Source organism: Delphinapterus leucas, chromosome 1 (assembly GCF_059928025.1).
Source record: "Delphinapterus leucas isolate spDelLeu-1000000601 "Yukka" chromosome 1, BTC_Dleu_Yukka2, whole genome shotgun sequence".
Classification (NCBI taxonomy): Eukaryota; Metazoa; Chordata; class Mammalia; order Artiodactyla; family Monodontidae; genus Delphinapterus; species Delphinapterus leucas.
In genome coordinates, this window is record NC_143129.1 from 59,976,184 (window position 1) to 59,992,711 (window position 16,528).

Consider the following 16,528-nt stretch of genomic DNA (forward strand, 5'->3'; position numbering starts at 1 on the left):
ACGGTAAAAAAATAAGCAATGACAGTTTCTGATTCTTTCTCAAATGATGAACAAAGATCTAACAACCAGATTCAGAGCTGGTGTTAAAAGCAAATGCTTCCAAAGTATTCCGTGTGCATTTGTATTATTTAACTTATACTTGCTTGATCTTTCTGTTTCCAAAGATTAGCTTTCTTTCAGATCTCTGAGGTGGTATGTTAGGATATCATCAAAGGCTTAAAGGAGGTAAAAATGATTTAATCATTGTTTTTAAGAACAGTAATGATAGCTATATGAGATAAATATCAGTAACCAGTGAACCTGTGTGTTTTTTTGTGCGGTACACGGCCCTCTCACTTCTGTGGCCTCTCCCGTTGCGGACCACAGGCTCCGGACGCGCAGGCTCAGCGGCCATGACTCACGGACCCAGCCGCTCCGCGGCATGTGGCATCTTCCCGGACCGGGGCACGAACCCGTGTCCCCTGCATCGGCAGGCGGACTCTCAACCACTGTGCCACCAGGAAAGCCCGACCTGTGTGTTTTTAAATACTAAAGTTATTTGCCCTGCCTAAGGAATGCTTTCTAAGGATTTCTCCAACTTGCTTTCTCATCCCAACCCTATCTTGGTGATATCCAAAAGCTGGAACATTGAGAATTTTTATAAATTCTCAAGCATCTGGGAAACCTGAAAATAGTATCGAGGACTTTAAAAATTCAGTTTGATCTCTGATTGGCCATATTGTCTTCTTGCTTTTTGGAACACAGTCTAGGGTGGCTGTGTCATAAACTGTATTTAAAAACTTTGACTTATCAGTTATACTTGGTTTATTCTTACTTTAGTAGAAGGTAATGAACTGTTCATTAAACATTAAGTTCAATAAGATATTTCTACGTCTATTCCAGACAAATTATTTCCACCCTATTATTTTAGCATATCAGTAATGATTACCTTATTAATGGTGAAACTGTGTTTGTTTGGGTGTTTTGCTTTGTTTTGGTTTATTTTTTTTAGTATCCCTATAGGAAAATTATTCATTGTACTGGAAATTGTTCTTTCTTGGTATTCCTCTTCATGGTTTTACAAGTAGCATAGTTTGATTAAAAAGTTAAAGAAAAAGAAACAGATTCTGTTTACATTGACAAGGCCATGGGGCATTTAACTAAACAATCAAATTTAGGACCACCAATGGAACAAACATTATATGCCTCCTGATGTGATGCAGTAGGAAGGACCATCAGTTTTATAGTAATCTTGTCAAAGCTATGTAATAAGAGCATAATAATGAGAAAACATTCAGACAAATTTAGACTTGTGGAACACTTTGCAAAACAAGTAGCCTAGATGCTTCAAAAATAACAGTATTATGAAAATGTTATATATAAAATGACAGTCGTCGAAACTAAATATAGTGCGTGACCCTTTAGCAAAATTAAATAGTTTTCAGGATACATTTTAAACAGTTGGGATATTTGAATACAGAATACATATTAAGTTATATTCTCATGTCAGTATTAATTTCTTGAGTATGACATATGATATTGTTGAAGAGTTTCCTTCTTTTTAGAAGGTGGGTGCTGACATTTTTATGGGTAAAGTATCCTGATATTTAAAACTTAGTTTCAGATGGTTCAAGGGGGAAAAAAAGTACGTGTGCTTTTTGTTTTTAGAAGGGAGGATAAAGCAAATTTTGTAAAATGCTTACAGTTGGTGAGTCTGGATTGAAAGGTACAAAGGTATTCATTGTATTATTCTTTCAACTTTTCTGCAGATTTGAAATTTTTCAAAGTAAAAAAGGGGGAAAAGAAAAATAGAGATGAGATCATATATTATATCTTCAAATTATTAAGACTATTAGAATTATAGTGACACTTCAGAAAGACTTCCCTTTTATAAAGGAAAAAAATTATTGAGGACTTAACCTACTTACCTAAATTATTTATATCATAATATTGCTAAAGTATATGCACAAATGTACAACTGAAGATCACCTTTGTGTGTTCTTAGCTCTTAAAGCAACTATAAAGTCAAGTCAGATTCTAACTAAATACAGTGAAAATATAAAACCAAAAAAAGAAAAGAAACCCAACATGATGACATAATAACAGTAATGTGATAGCTAGTATATATTTTGCTGAAAATAAATCGCACATGGTAAGCTGGTTCTGAGTACTGCAGTACAATTTCTTTTCAGGCTGCCATGTCTACAGAAACACCTGCATTTCTTACTCAGTCTCCACACTACTTTTCTCATTCCAGCTACTGAAAAATCTTTTTGCAATACACAATGACATAATTTAACCTTTACTTATACCCCTATATCTTTTACATATTACATCCCCTTTTGTTTTTTTATTAGCCTGAGAATGAGGTAGTATATCATTATACTGTAGTATGCTATTTTATAGTATCATTATTTTCAGATAACTTGAAAAATTAAAGACTTATTTTACTAAAATGTTTTTCAATTTTGAATTATTTACTGCAAGAGAGAAGTTTACTGTCTTTTACTGATAAATTTAACATGAGCACAGCGGATGAAGGAGGATTTTTTTCTTCCATTTTTACTCTAACACATGCCGAACAGATTACAGCTATACATTTGTACTTCCACAGGATAAGCTGAATGCTGTCATTTGAGGTGATCACTTAATGCAATTACAATAATAAACATAAACGGCAATGTGGGAATACTTTTCCATATAAGCAACAAAAATACTGGCAAATTTATAAAAATGAACCAACATTATAGTTATGGAAACTTTGAAAACCAGCAGCCTTGTTGTCACCACTGGGGTAAAAACTGGTTTTGGAGCTTCTCAAAAATCCCCATTTCCAGATCACTTTCACTACTTGACCTGACTTACAACTCACTAGAAAAGAAAAAGCTCCATTTGCAAGATGTTGTTTCCGTTTGACCTGATTCAGAGCCTCCATGGGAAAAGACCTGTACCCAGGGTATTGTTGAAAACAATCAGATGTAGTATCACAACTATCAAAGGCTGTGATACCAGTTGGGGCAAACAAGAGCAAAACAATTTTGAGGAAAAAGAAAAATTTGGAGGACTTTTTCTTCCCAATTTCAAAATTACAAAGCTGTAGTTATTAAGGCATTGTTGTACTGGCAGAAGAGTAGACATCTGTGGATCAGTTGATTAGAATTAAGAATCCAAAAGAAAATCCTTATTTATAGTCCATTCATTTTCAACAGAGGTGCCAGAGCGGTTCATTGGGGAAAAAGTCTGTTCTCAAATGATACTGGGACAACTGGATTCATATCCATCCACGTGCAAAAAGATGACCTAAGACCTTTATTTCACACCATACACACAGAAATTAACTTAAAATTGATCACAGACTTAAATGTAAGAACCAAAACAATAAAGCAGTTAGAAAAAAAATAGAAAAATCTTTAAGACCTTGGATTAGTCAGTTTTCGTATTTGCAACACCAAGAGTGTGTTCTATGAAAGAAAAAAAGATAAATTGGACCTTATCAAAGTTCAAAACTTCTGTACTTATCTAAAAAGATAAGCAACAGAAAGGTTGAAAATATTTGCAAAACACATTTCGGATGTGTTTCCAAAATTTTCTAAGAACTCAAGTAAAGGAATTGGAACCATCATGTATTGCTGGTGGGAATGTGAAATGGTACAGTGACCAGTTTCTTAAAAAGTTAAACACAGAGTTGTCACGTGACACAGTAATTACACTTTTCAGTTATCTACCTGAGACCTAAATAAATGTCCATGCAAAGATTTGAATGTGATTGTTTATAGCAGCATTATTCACAATAACCAAAAAATGGAAACAAATATCCATAAACTGGTGAGTGGACAGACAAGATGTGGTATATCCATGCAATGGATACTGTTCAGCAATAGAAAATAATAAACTGCTGACACATGTTAAAACATGGATGGATTGCAAAAACATCATGTAAAGTGTAAGAAGCCATCCATACATAAAAGTCACATATTGTATGATTTCATTTATATAAAGTGTTCAGAAAAGGCAAACGTATAGAGGTAAAATACAGTGGTTGCCTAGGTGGTGGGTGGTAAATGTGCACGAGGGATCTTATTGGGATGAAGAAAACGTTCTAAAACTGATTTATGGTGTTGGTTGCAGCACTGGGTAACGTTACTAAAAATCATTGAATTATGTACTTACAGTGAGTAGATTTTTATTATATGTAAAATGTGTCTCAAGAAAGTGTATTTTAAAAAGCAAATGTGGGGAATAAAATTATATTTCATTTTGTTTAACCAGAAACCCAAAATGTTTACATTACTTTTATAAAGCCATGAAAATGTAAGGATACGTTAAAAATTTTCCAGTTATTTTGAATCCTTAATACTGTTTCTAGAGCCAGGATCTCAAGAAATATCAGTGGAACTCCCTTTCAGACTGACTTTGGCATATGTATATACACTTTTTTACACAACCATAGTCTCCTAGATTCAAAACAGAAAACCTGCTGTATGTTCTTATCTTTGAAAATGAGTCATTGCTCTTAGTTTTCTGACTGTTATAGGTGGGATATTGTTTCTTAAACATTTGATGAAAAACACCCAAACCAGTTAAAATAAGCTTTGCCTTCCATTTCTTCATTTACTACATTTTTCTCTTTTTGTTTTGTTTTATTTTAGATCACTGTGTTCACTACTATGATCTTCGTAACACTAAACAGCCAATCATGGTATTCAAAGGACACCGAAAAGCAGTCTCTTATGCAAAGTTTGTGAGTGGTGAGGAAATTGTCTCTGCGTGAGTATTACCCTTTTCAGAAGTTGAGCTTATTTAACATGCCATCATTTACCAGTTTGTAATGTCACTGTGGGTTTTGTGAAGAATAACACTGTGGTATATGCACTTTTTCTTAAATTGTAGATTTTTATAACTTGTCTAATTAAAATACATATATATTCTAGTCTGTGTTGCTCACTTTTATATGTAATTTGTGAATAAAATCCAGATGATACTATTTTTTAATGCTACCCCCTTAAACATTTGAACTTCAGATTGGATTTCAGCCCCTGCTCCTTAAAAAGAGAGAAGCAATATAGTTGATGCAGTAGAATGAGAAGTGTTTTATTTATTTAAGACCACTAATATGTTATTATATATTGATCTATATTGCAGTATAGTAGTATCATTTTTGGTTTTCAACAATATTTGGTTGACTTTCATGATTCCATGTTATTTGATCTCCCAATGATTTCGTGGTGAGTTTTAAATATGTTTTGAAGAGAACTTTCTAAATGTGACTGCTTACACCTGACAAATATCCTTTGAGAAGCCTTCTGAACTAGAGAATCATAAAATAAGCTTTTAGTTGTCTTTTGTTTTGTTGAAGGAAACAAGATGTCAACCAGGTAAATAAATCTCAGTTGCTAAAATACTGTTAAGTAAGCTTTTCTACTGAGACAGTCCCTTCTTTCTGTTATCCATATCATTGTTCTCTTTATTTTGTATTATTCTAGTAAATACCCATTCTCAGTCTCCTTTTTTTCATACATATTATTTCTTCTCAAGCCTAATTGTACATTGTTTTCTTTCTTTCACATAGTTTCTAATATCTCTTAGGAGATTATTAATGCCAGTGCCTTATACTTGGGATCTCCCACCACATCTGCCTCCATACTGGTTGCTCTAGATAAGAACTTGGTAATTTGAGTTGATTTAACAAGGTAATTTGAATTGAGTTACAAAAAAGGAAAAAAAGAAAGTGAGAGCTGAGCTTTCTAAGAGGAGTTAATAGAGGAAATTAGTTCACAAATCTAAGTTAAGTGGTAACCAGTCAAAAAGTATCCCACCTTTAGGAGTAATAATGGGCAGTAAATTAAAATTTTATTCAGATTCAAATATGAATGATTATATGTTAAGTATTTTTCTTAAATTTCAGACTTATAAGTGTTGAATCAATTAGTTTGATTTCAACTAGTTGAAGTATATGTATACTTAATTGTATAAATTGGAAATCTTAGTTTACCATTTTAATGCAGATTTGTGGTTTGTATATTCACCAGTCTTTTTTCCTTCTTAGTTTTTATAAATCATGATGATTTTCCTCTTGGACATATTTGTGTTAGAAGTATGTAAGACATTTACCCACAAGTATGTTTGGAAATATGAAAAAGTAATATTAAACTATATACATATTGCTGCAGCCTCTGAATTCTTGGGCTGTGACACACACACACACACACATACATATAAAGGGATTTTCAATGCAATATTGTTGAGCAAAAAACAAATTTAAAACAACATAAATGTCAGAAATTCCCTGGCAGTCCAGTGGTTAGCATTCTGCGCTTCTACTACTGGGGCCTGGGTTCAATCCCAGGTTGGGGAACTAAGATCCCACAAGCCACGTGGCGTGGCCAAAACAAAAAACAAAAAACAAAACATAAATGTCTAAGAATAGATGTTATGTTGAAAAATGCTGAGAAGCAATAGAGAAGTGTTTGGAGTGTAGCCTCTGAGATAAGACAATTTCAATCTTGGCTCTACTAGTTACTAGCTGTGGTACCTTGAAAATATCCTTAACCTAAATCTGTTTCCTCACCTCTGAAATGGAGCTAATAATACTACTTATTTTGTGAATCTCTGAATAAAATAATCTATGTAAAACATTTAGCATGGTGCCCTATTCTGTGAATGTTAGAGCAAGAGAAAAGATGATTTATTGTGTAGTCATTAATAAAGATATAGAAACATATTTATTTTACATAAACAATGTAAAACGAATTGTTGAACAAGCAAGAAGCACTTTACAAAATAATATGTGTTGTTATGATCCAATTTTTGTAACAAAAAGTCAGAAGAAAACAAAAACTTGATATTTTATTCAAATCCTAAGACTGTCTTTGTGTGATAGGATTAGCGGTGATTTTTATATTCAATTATTTTTTGATTAATAGCTGCATTTGCGTATTATTTTATTAAGATAAACTATATAGACCATTCAACCATTCATAGTATTCCACCCCTGTAGGTACAACTAAGCTGTGAAAATATCAATAGTTTATATTCAGTATACTAATATAATTCAACAGTTGAAAAGTAAATCAAATCAACTGGAACAACTGAAATTAAGCACAGCTGCCAATAGAGCTCTGTTGTTGTTTGATGGTGATGGTATGATGGCTAATGTTTGTTACTTCCTACATGCCCAGGTACTATTGAAAGCATTTAGAATGAATTAATTTAATTTTTGCAGTATCTTATAGAATTCATCTAATTCTATAAGATAGGAATCATTATATTTCACATTTAACTGATGAAAAAATTGAGGCCAAAGAGGTTGTATAACTTTCCTAAGGTCAAAAGCAAACTAATGGCATATTGACCATTCTGACTCAGACAGTCTAGCTCCAGAGTCTGCATTCTCAACCACCAAACCGGATTGCCTCTAATTAGTAGTGATGGGTTTCATGTAATGAGATCTTAAAGTTGTTCTAACTTTTTGTGTTTATCTCAGTTCAACAGACAGCCAGCTAAAGCTGTGGAATGTAGGGAAGCCATACTGTCTACGTTCCTTCAAGGGTCATATCAATGAAAAAAACTTTGTAGGCCTCGCTTCCAATGGAGATTATATAGCTTGTGGTAAGTGAAACTGTCGTTTCCTGGAACTTTTAAATAGATATCTGTCACTGAAATTGCATTCAATGGAATAGACTACATACCAATTCAGGAAATGATCTATACATTCAGAAGACAGCATGTTGAATTTTCCTCAGATTAGAAAAAGCATTAGTCCTTCTCTCCTTCACTGAGCACAAGCCCTGACCACATGAAATAGCATAAGATTGTTAAATACGTTTTGTAGTTGTTCTCCGGTAAAATATAATTTCTATAGATGTTATGTAGAAGACAGAAAATATTAGTTTCTGCTGATATCTTAATTTTGGAGACATTTGTCTTCTAAAGCTTGATGTTCATTTTCCCCTATATAATGTTCCCTTCAATAAACAGTCTGTTTGGGTAGTCTTGATCTGTTTTTCTAGGACTTTCATTGTTGATAATTTATACAAATTTAAATTAGCAGTAGAAAAGTCAAATTTGGTACTGTTCAAATGCTTTAATACATCTGATGCCTGAATATATGAACTTTCGTCAGTACTTTCAAGTGACTTGGCCTTTTATTCAGTAAAGTTGACTGTCTCTACAGGTATATGAACCTAAACCCTGTCAAAGCAAATCTCTTACTTTGATAGACTGCTCAAAAATACAGGTTTCTAGACTACTCAACTTTTATTGGGGAATGGGAAATAAGTTTTGTAGATTATTAAAATCTGCCTTTTTAAGTGCTATAACTTTCTTCTTCCCCTCTAGATAAAAATCTTTATAAATGTAATTCAAGATCATGCTATAATAACACACTTCTGGTTCTTCTCTAGACCTCTGCTAAAATGATTTTTGTATCAGTATTGTTATATCATTTGACAGTGGGTTATTTCTTTAGGTTAGGAAAGTATAAGTTTTTTTCTGTGAATCCTTTTCTCATATGATTCCCAAGAAATCCTGTGCTCTGGTCTTTCATATTTTACCATAAAAGATTATTAGTCTTTGAACTTAAACATTGAGTGATAGTTACCTTATGAATGTGATATCCTAATTCTAAGTTCTCCCACTCTAAAAAAATTATTTTTAAATATTTTTCAGGAAGTGAGAACAACTCTCTTTACCTGTACTATAAAGGACTTTCTAAGACTTTGCTAACTTTTAAGTTTGATACGGTCAAAAGTGTTCTGGACAAAGACCGAAAAGAAGATGATACAAATGAGTTCGTTAGCGCTGTGTGCTGGAGGGCACTGCCAGATGGGGTGAGTTTTTATATCAGTTTTTTCACCTTGGTGTCTCATATAATGCATTATGTTTATGTATACACAGGTAAGTTTTTTTAAGTTTAAAATATAAATTGATATGTTATATACATTTTCTTTTTTGCTTAGTATTGCATCACCAAAGGAAACAGGCATTTTAGAAAGTAGTAATTGAAATGTCACAAATGGAACAGTAATTGGAATGTCACTTCATGCTGACATGATGTCTCCCCTGTGTGCCCATAGCATCATGTGCATACCTCTGTTACAGCATTATCACATTATCTCTATCTCTTCTCCTATAGGACTGGAAATTTCTCCAGAAAACACACTGTGTCTCATTTTCCTTATTAGTCACATGCAATATAGGCTTAGTAAACATTCAGCTGAACCTGGTATTGTATTAGAAGGAAAAAATTTGATGTAGGGAAAGGAGAGTGGCCTGTATGTATACCTAATTAAATACTATTTCAGGGTAGAATTTCTCTCTACAAAATACATTTATACAAGAATATTTAAACACATTCAGTTAACAAGCAAGTTGCACTTTTAGGTTGCCAAAAAAAACAGCTTCCTCAAACTTGTTATTTATACATTTTAAAGTGCAGGCTTTCTCATAAGTTATATGAAGAAATAATCGTTTTTATTGTCTTGATTTTGTGAACATTAGTCATGCATTAATGTCATCTTTTTAAAAATAGCTTTTTAGGTACTGACTTGGTTTTAGTTTTGACACCAAAAAATTCTACTTGATGGTTACTTTAAGACATCTGTTTAATTAGGTATATTTAAGCTATCTTGTTTACAGTTCTGTTACTCAACTTCAGTTTTGGCAATGGCAGACTAGGTGATTTGGACCAACCCTCCCGCTAAGTAGAAGTGGAAAAGTTAGACCAAGTATTCAATATATATATTTTAAAAACCAAAACCTGTTTTAAGTCATTGGAAAGTAAACAAGATAGAAAAGAATTACCAGTCTAGGAATGTGAGCCTGGCTTTTGAGTATTCTTTTCCCCTGGGAGCATTTGCCAATTTTGGTAGAACGACTGAGCACTTATGGTAGCTTCATGGGGGCACAGGGAATGCAGTCTAGTGCTCACCACCATATGGGTGAACTTACCTTGGTTTAGGTCCCCAAAGGGCTCTAGTCTAGGGTAAAGCAGTAGAGGATAAGCCCCCAGTGATTTTGCAACTCAACTTCAGATCATATCAATCCTGAGTAAATTGAGGTGATCTTAGATTGCTAGTGTTAACAAATGCAAAATTAAATCCTCTCTGAAAGAAAACCTTCTAAAGAAGATCATCTCAGAATTTTACGTTTTTCAAAATTGCAAATATAACTAGGACACAACAAAAAATAAAGAGACACAGGAAAAGCCAAGACGACATGAATAAATTTAGTATAAGCATTGAACAATAGAAACAAAATCACAGCAGCTCTGGATATTATAACACATAGCCTGAAAATAACCATGCTGACAAGATGAAAGACAAGGTTGAAAATTTCAATTGGGAAATTAAAAGTATTTTTTTTTTTTTTTTTTTTTTGCGGTACGCGGGCCTCTCACTGTTGTGGCCTCTCCCGTTGCGGAGCACAGGCTCTGGACGCGCAGGCTCAGCGGCCATGGCTCACGGGCCCAGCGCTCCGCGGCATGTGGGATCTTCCCAGACCGGGGCACGAACCTGTGTCCCCTGCATCAACGGGGGACTCTCAACCACTGTGCCACCAGGGAAGCCCCTAAAAGTATTTTTAAAATGAAAATTCTAGAACTAAAAAAATATAATTACCAAAATTAAGAACTTAGTGGATGGGTTGAATGGAAGATAAGACACAGTTGAAAAGAGAATTAATGAACTTTTAGGAAAGTTAGAAGAAAATATACAGAAGGAAGCGTGGAGAGACAAAAAATGAAGAGATGGAGAGATGAAAAAAAGAGAAAGGAGATAGAGGTTGAAGTAAGAAAGTTGAACATATTCAATAGGAGACCTAAAAGGAGGGGAGAGAAATAATACAGCCAAAGCAGATATTAGAAATCATTATTGTTGAAAGCTTTACAAAATTGATGAAAGACAGTAAGGCAGAGATTCAATAAGCCTTCATACCCCAGAGAATAAATGACTTGAAACCTACATTGTGAGTACAGATTTAATATCAGATCTGGACCCTGAACAGACCTAGGCCTGCTGAAAATCGGACCTTGGGTCTGCCTTCTCATAGCACTCTTCTGTGGAAATAAATTAAGACAAATAAGGAATGTTATGTGCTAAGAGCTAGTTATCTCTTAAATTTATTATGAACCCTCGTCTGTATTGCCTCTGGACTGAGAGAATTGTGAGTTGACATGTTGGCCTTACATCTATGCAATGAGAGCGATACAAGACTGGCAGGAAACCAAGGCACACCTCTGTATTGAGGTGAACCACCTGCACTTCAGCTGTCCTTGGCAGCTGTGCTCACTCTGTGTGGTTTGATCTAAGAAGCTGTGCATGTGAATACTTGCTTGGCCTCCTGATGAGTGTGAAGATGCTGTGCACGCTGAATATCCTGTCTCATATCCTTCCGTAAAGCTAACTAGCTGCTAGATCAAAACTCACTGCGCCTGATCCTGTGACCCCTGCTGGTGGCGGGACACGTCATAGCGAAACTGCTGAAAATAAAACGCAATGGGGGATTCTTAAAGGAAGGCAGAGAAAAACTGTCTTCAAAGGATGAGTAAGTAGACTGACAGCCAACTTCTCAGTGAAGCAGCAGAAATCAAAAGATAGTGGAGCCAGATCTTCAGTGTGTGAAGGAAAATACCTGCCAATCTAAAATTCCATATCCAATGAAAATCTTTCAAGACAAAGGTAAAATAAAGACATTTTTAGATGAATGAAAATGAAGATTTTGCCACCAGCAGACTTACACTAAAGAAAATTTTAAAGGTAATTCTTAAGGCAGAAGGAAAAAAATGCAGAAAATGAAGACAAAGGTAAGACATGCAGAGAGGAATGGAAAGCAATAGAAATGGTAAATATGCAGTAAATCTAAATGCACGTCGACTGTATAAAGCAATGATGTCTTGTTGGACTTAATACACACATAGAATTAAGTACTTGACAATAATAACATAAGTCAGAAGAATAAATGTAATTAAAATGTTCTCAAGTCCTTGTTTTGTCAAGGAAGGTGGCAAAAGAACTAATTAATGTTAGACTGAAAGGATGCATATTGTAGTTCATAGGATGACCCTCAAAGTAAGTTCTTAAAGTATGCTACCTAGACCAAAAGAGCAGCATCACCAGGGAACTTTTTATTGTGAACTTTTATTTCACAATAAAAAGATTAAAAGTTCTGTAACTCACTTTAGTACCATTCCAGATTTAATTTAAATCTGACTTTTATATAACTATCACTTTGATTAGCTACAAAAAATAACTTCATTTCCTTATTTTATATGAGGCAGAAGGAGTGAGACACTCCTTTGTTCATTTATTCAGCAGATACTTAGTATGTGCAGTCACAGTTCTACATACTGGAGATAAACTCTGAACAAAACTGTAAGAAGTTCTGGCCCTCTTAGGAGACTTAGAATATTATATGCTGGAGCAGACAAAAAAAATACATATATATGAAGGTGACAAGTGCTTTGGGGAAAAACTAAGCAGGAAAGTGGGATGGGGGTGCTGGAGTAGGGAGTTGTAATTTTCAATTGGTGGTGACAATGCCTTACTGAGTAGCTGAATTAGAGCAAAGACTAGAAGGAGATGAAGATGTATACCATATTTAAATGTAGGAAAAGAGTATTCCAGGTGTAGTAAACAGTTCAAAGGTCTTGAAGTAAGAATGCGATTAGTGTTCCAGAAACAGAAAGAAGGCCAGTGTTGCTGTACTACAGTGGTCTAGGTGGGGAGTAGTAGATAATTTCAGAGCAGTGAAGAAGAGCTGTTTCAATAGAGCACGTTTACCATTGTAAGGATTTTTGTTTTTCCTGGGATTTGGGAGCCATTGTAAGATTTTGAGCAAAGTAGTGATACAATATGACTTAAATTTTTTAAAAATCAGTTTGGCTGTTTTGTAGAGAACAGACATAAGGAGTCAGGAAGGCTGTTGTAATAATCCAGGTAAGATTAAATAGTGATAAGCCAGTGAGAAGTAGCCAGATCTTGTTCATATTTTGAAACTGGAATAAATAGAACTGCCAATAGATTACATGTGGAGAACGGTAGAGAAAAGTCTAGGATGACACTGAGGTTTTTTCCCCAAGCATCTATAAGAGTGGAATTGCCATTCCTTAAGATGGAGAAGATTACCAGAGGAACTGTCTTATGGGAGAAGATCAGGGGAGAAGACCAGGAGTTGACCTCTAGACCAGCCTGATTTGAGAGTTACTAAAAATACTAAGTGGAGATGTCAATTTTGGATTCACAGGAAAGTTGTGAACTGGTTAAATTTGAGGTATTACTTGCCGTGTAAGTGGACCTGCCAAGTTGGAGTTCACAGCAGATTGTGGGGCTAGGCATATAAATTTGGTAGCTGTCAACATATGATATTTAAGCAAGAAATGGGATAAGATCTCTCCAAGGGAGTGTAATCAGAGATTAGAAGTAGTATGAGTACCTTATTTGAGGGTACTTCAGTGTTCAGTGATTTAGGCAATGAGGAAGAATCAACAAAAAGACCGAGGAGTGGTTATCAATAGTAGGAAAACTGGTGCCTGGGAAGCCAAGTGAAGAAGGTTTTTCAAGGAGGAGGAATTGGCCATTGATATGAAAGTCTAGAAGAGGGAAATCTATAGAGACTAAAAGTAGATTAGTGGTTACTTAGGGCTTAGGCGGGCGAGAGATAGGGAGATGATAGCTAAAGGGTACAGGGTTGCTTCCTGACATGATGAAATATTCTCAAATTGAGTGTGGTGATAGTTGCACATATCTATGAATATACAAAAAAACCATTGAGTTGTACACTTAAAATGGATGAATTGTACACTTAAAATGGATGAATTGTATAGTATGTGAATTATATCTCAAGCTGTTTTAAAACAATAAAAAGAAAAGAAAGCAGTAATGATAAAATTTGAATATCTCATTTTGCAACCTAACCAATGGATCTGAGCATCCAGCTACAGCATCACAAAGAGAGAGAGAGATGCCATACATTGGGCCTCCTGAAGGAGGGGACCCTGTGAAGTCAACTCAACCCATGTTTGATTAAGCCTCTAAACCTAACCACTTACAGGAAATACAGAGGAAAAAGGAACATGGTAAAGAACCATGGTAATGAAGGGGAAAAATCCCCAAGACTATCAGAAACTGTTAAGCAATCAAGTTTCTTCAACACATAAATTGCAAGGGAGAAAAAGAGTTGAAAGGAAACCTATAAATTAAAAAAGAGTTACAAGACATGACAACTAAAAAGAAAAAAAAGTAGGAATTGGTTAAGCTTTGTCAGATGCTACTGATACAAGTAAGATGAGCAAAAAAATGATAGGAGTGGTAAGACAAAAGTTTGACTGGAATGGTTTTAAGAAAGAGAGGAAAGGGAGACAGAGATGGTGAAGTACAGAGAACTGTTTTGGGGAATAAGAAAATAATACAATGTTTAATCTCACCTAGATTACTTTTTTAAGACGTGAAATCAGTAGCCAAACATTTCATTGTCTTTCTATGCTTTATTTCTGTCCTACCTAATTTTGATCACAAGAAAGAGATCAGTTTAAGGGCACTTATGAAATAGGTTAACTTTGAAAGTTTTTTTAGCGTTTGGACGTATATTAGTGGTATATCAAATCTACTGTATGAATGAATAGAAAGCATAAAACTATTCAGTTAATGATGGTATAAAAATTGCATATATCTTTATGTTACCGTTTATGGTAGTGATTTAGTCATAGGGAGGGAATGAGAAATTAAGAATGAGTGGTAGAGGAAGAGGCACAAATACAAACAGATATATTAAGACAGTATCTTGGTTTTATAAAAATTTAGGATATTTTCCTGCAGATTAAATTTTTGTCTAGCCTTGTTTTTTCCTATAATCTAGATACATTTATTTTTCTTTTTGGCTACTTTTGGCTGAAAATGAACCAGTAATCTCAAGTCCTGTTTTGAGTAATCAGCCAAGATTATATATAATTTCTACTCTTTTTATTTCTACCATTCTGCATTTAAAATGGAAAGAACGCTATACACTGCCCTTTTTTAAGATGCTGGTCAAGTTCATTTTGTTGCGTTTCTCCTTTTATTTCACAGTGCTGTGGAAGTTAGCAGGATGCTTCTCTCCCACCTTCACCTTTGCCATGTAGTCTACTTTTTCTTCTAGGCTTACAATATTTGCTTTTAATTACTTCTGTTTAAAGACAGAGAATATGTCTAAAGTTGTTTCTTTTAATCTGAGGGACAGTACTTTGTCCTTTCTCTTTTTCTTCCTAATACTTTCCCTGTTTCTAAAAGCAGTTTTATTCAGTCACTTTAGGGTTTGCTGACAGTCTTCTGTCCTTTGTTCTTTAGCTTTGCTTGCAAAGGTAGTGGCTCCAGCATTTCTACCATTAAAATGCCACAACCTCTTGTACCACATTTACTTTTCAAAGGAGTTTTAAGACAAGTTTTGTTTGAACTGTATTGAAAATGCTTCTTTTTAGAATTTTTTTTATTTTACAACATAGGTCCTCTCTAGAATACTTAGAGATGGTAATACTCTATACTAATGAAGAATGCAGAATCCTTCATTTTATATTTTGTTTTTACTTTATTATTTTAATTCATTTGAAGATATTTTAATTAAACTGTATTAATTTAGAATTATTGACATATGGATATTCTGTTATTGCCAAATTCTTAGGATTTTAACCCCCAAGAGTAAATCTTATTTGCATTGCCTATTTCAGTTTTAACTTCATGATTTTTTTTAAAAAAGAAGGCGGAATTTGTGAGAAATAACTACTTGGAATACCACATATCACTCTATTTTTATTTGGGCTTTGGAATTTAATTTCCCCACTGCTTATTTTTAAAATATAGATGAAATGAGCTTGTTTAACTTGATGTAATGAAAGAAATTTACTATTCATTTATTTGAAGAAACAATTGTAAATTCTAAAACTGTGTACTTGAATGTATTATATCCATATATGATTGAACATCCAAATACATTCCATTTGAATAATTACACTATCTTTGAAATAAGTGTAGTTTGCTTTTTATTTCCACGTACAGCAGTCAACTATACTTTTGAATATAGAGAATGGTGGGCTATTAGACTACAATTTCAATTCATTTTGTGACTTTACTTCCTTGAAAAGTACCTCATAATTTATTTTAACCCCTTCTGTCCAGATGTAGTAATGTTTGCTGTCTGATACTTACTGGACACAGCCATTATCTGGATCATTAAAGTCTGTAATCAACAGTTCATGTTTGTTCTAGTTTCAATCTTTCTTTCTAAAGTATTCTATTTGCTCACAATTTCTAGCAGGTATTAATGTGGACTAACAAAAGATTTATTTCTTCCTTCCCTCCCTCCCTTCCTCCTTCTGAAAGGCAGTAGTGATATGATTTGGATAATTCATTAACTAAGTAATTATCCTTAAACTAATTTAGAGTTGATTCAAAAAAAGTTTTTTGCAGCTTTATATTAGGAGAGTATGGAGTCAGAGTGAATCTCCCTGGCAAGCCCATTGGTGGAGAATAATGCGATCATCTTGGAACATTATCTCTTAGGTTTTGGGTTGGTTTTTTTTAAT

The 16,528-nt window shown here is 34.2% G+C and overlaps 1 protein-coding gene across 9 annotated transcripts in view; it reads left to right on the plus strand.

Moving 5' to 3' along the window:
- COP1 (COP1 E3 ubiquitin ligase) overlaps window positions 1-16,528 on the plus strand; it is a 276,120-nt gene that overhangs the window by 202,456 nt on the left and 57,136 nt on the right. For 6 of the 9 annotated variants that reach the window (XM_089910807.1, XM_089910796.1, XM_089910781.1 and 3 more), the window contains 4 exons: window positions 367-513; window positions 4,629-4,746; window positions 7,463-7,587; window positions 8,647-8,807. In XM_089910807.1, the coding sequence (XP_089766933.1) occupies window positions 367-513; window positions 4,629-4,746; window positions 7,463-7,587; window positions 8,647-8,807 (551 nt within the window). The remainder of the gene's footprint in view (window positions 1-366; window positions 514-4,628; window positions 4,747-7,462; window positions 7,588-8,646; window positions 8,808-16,528) is intronic. The other 3 variants (XM_022556532.2, XM_022556528.2, XM_089910790.1) reach the window with 1 other exon arrangement.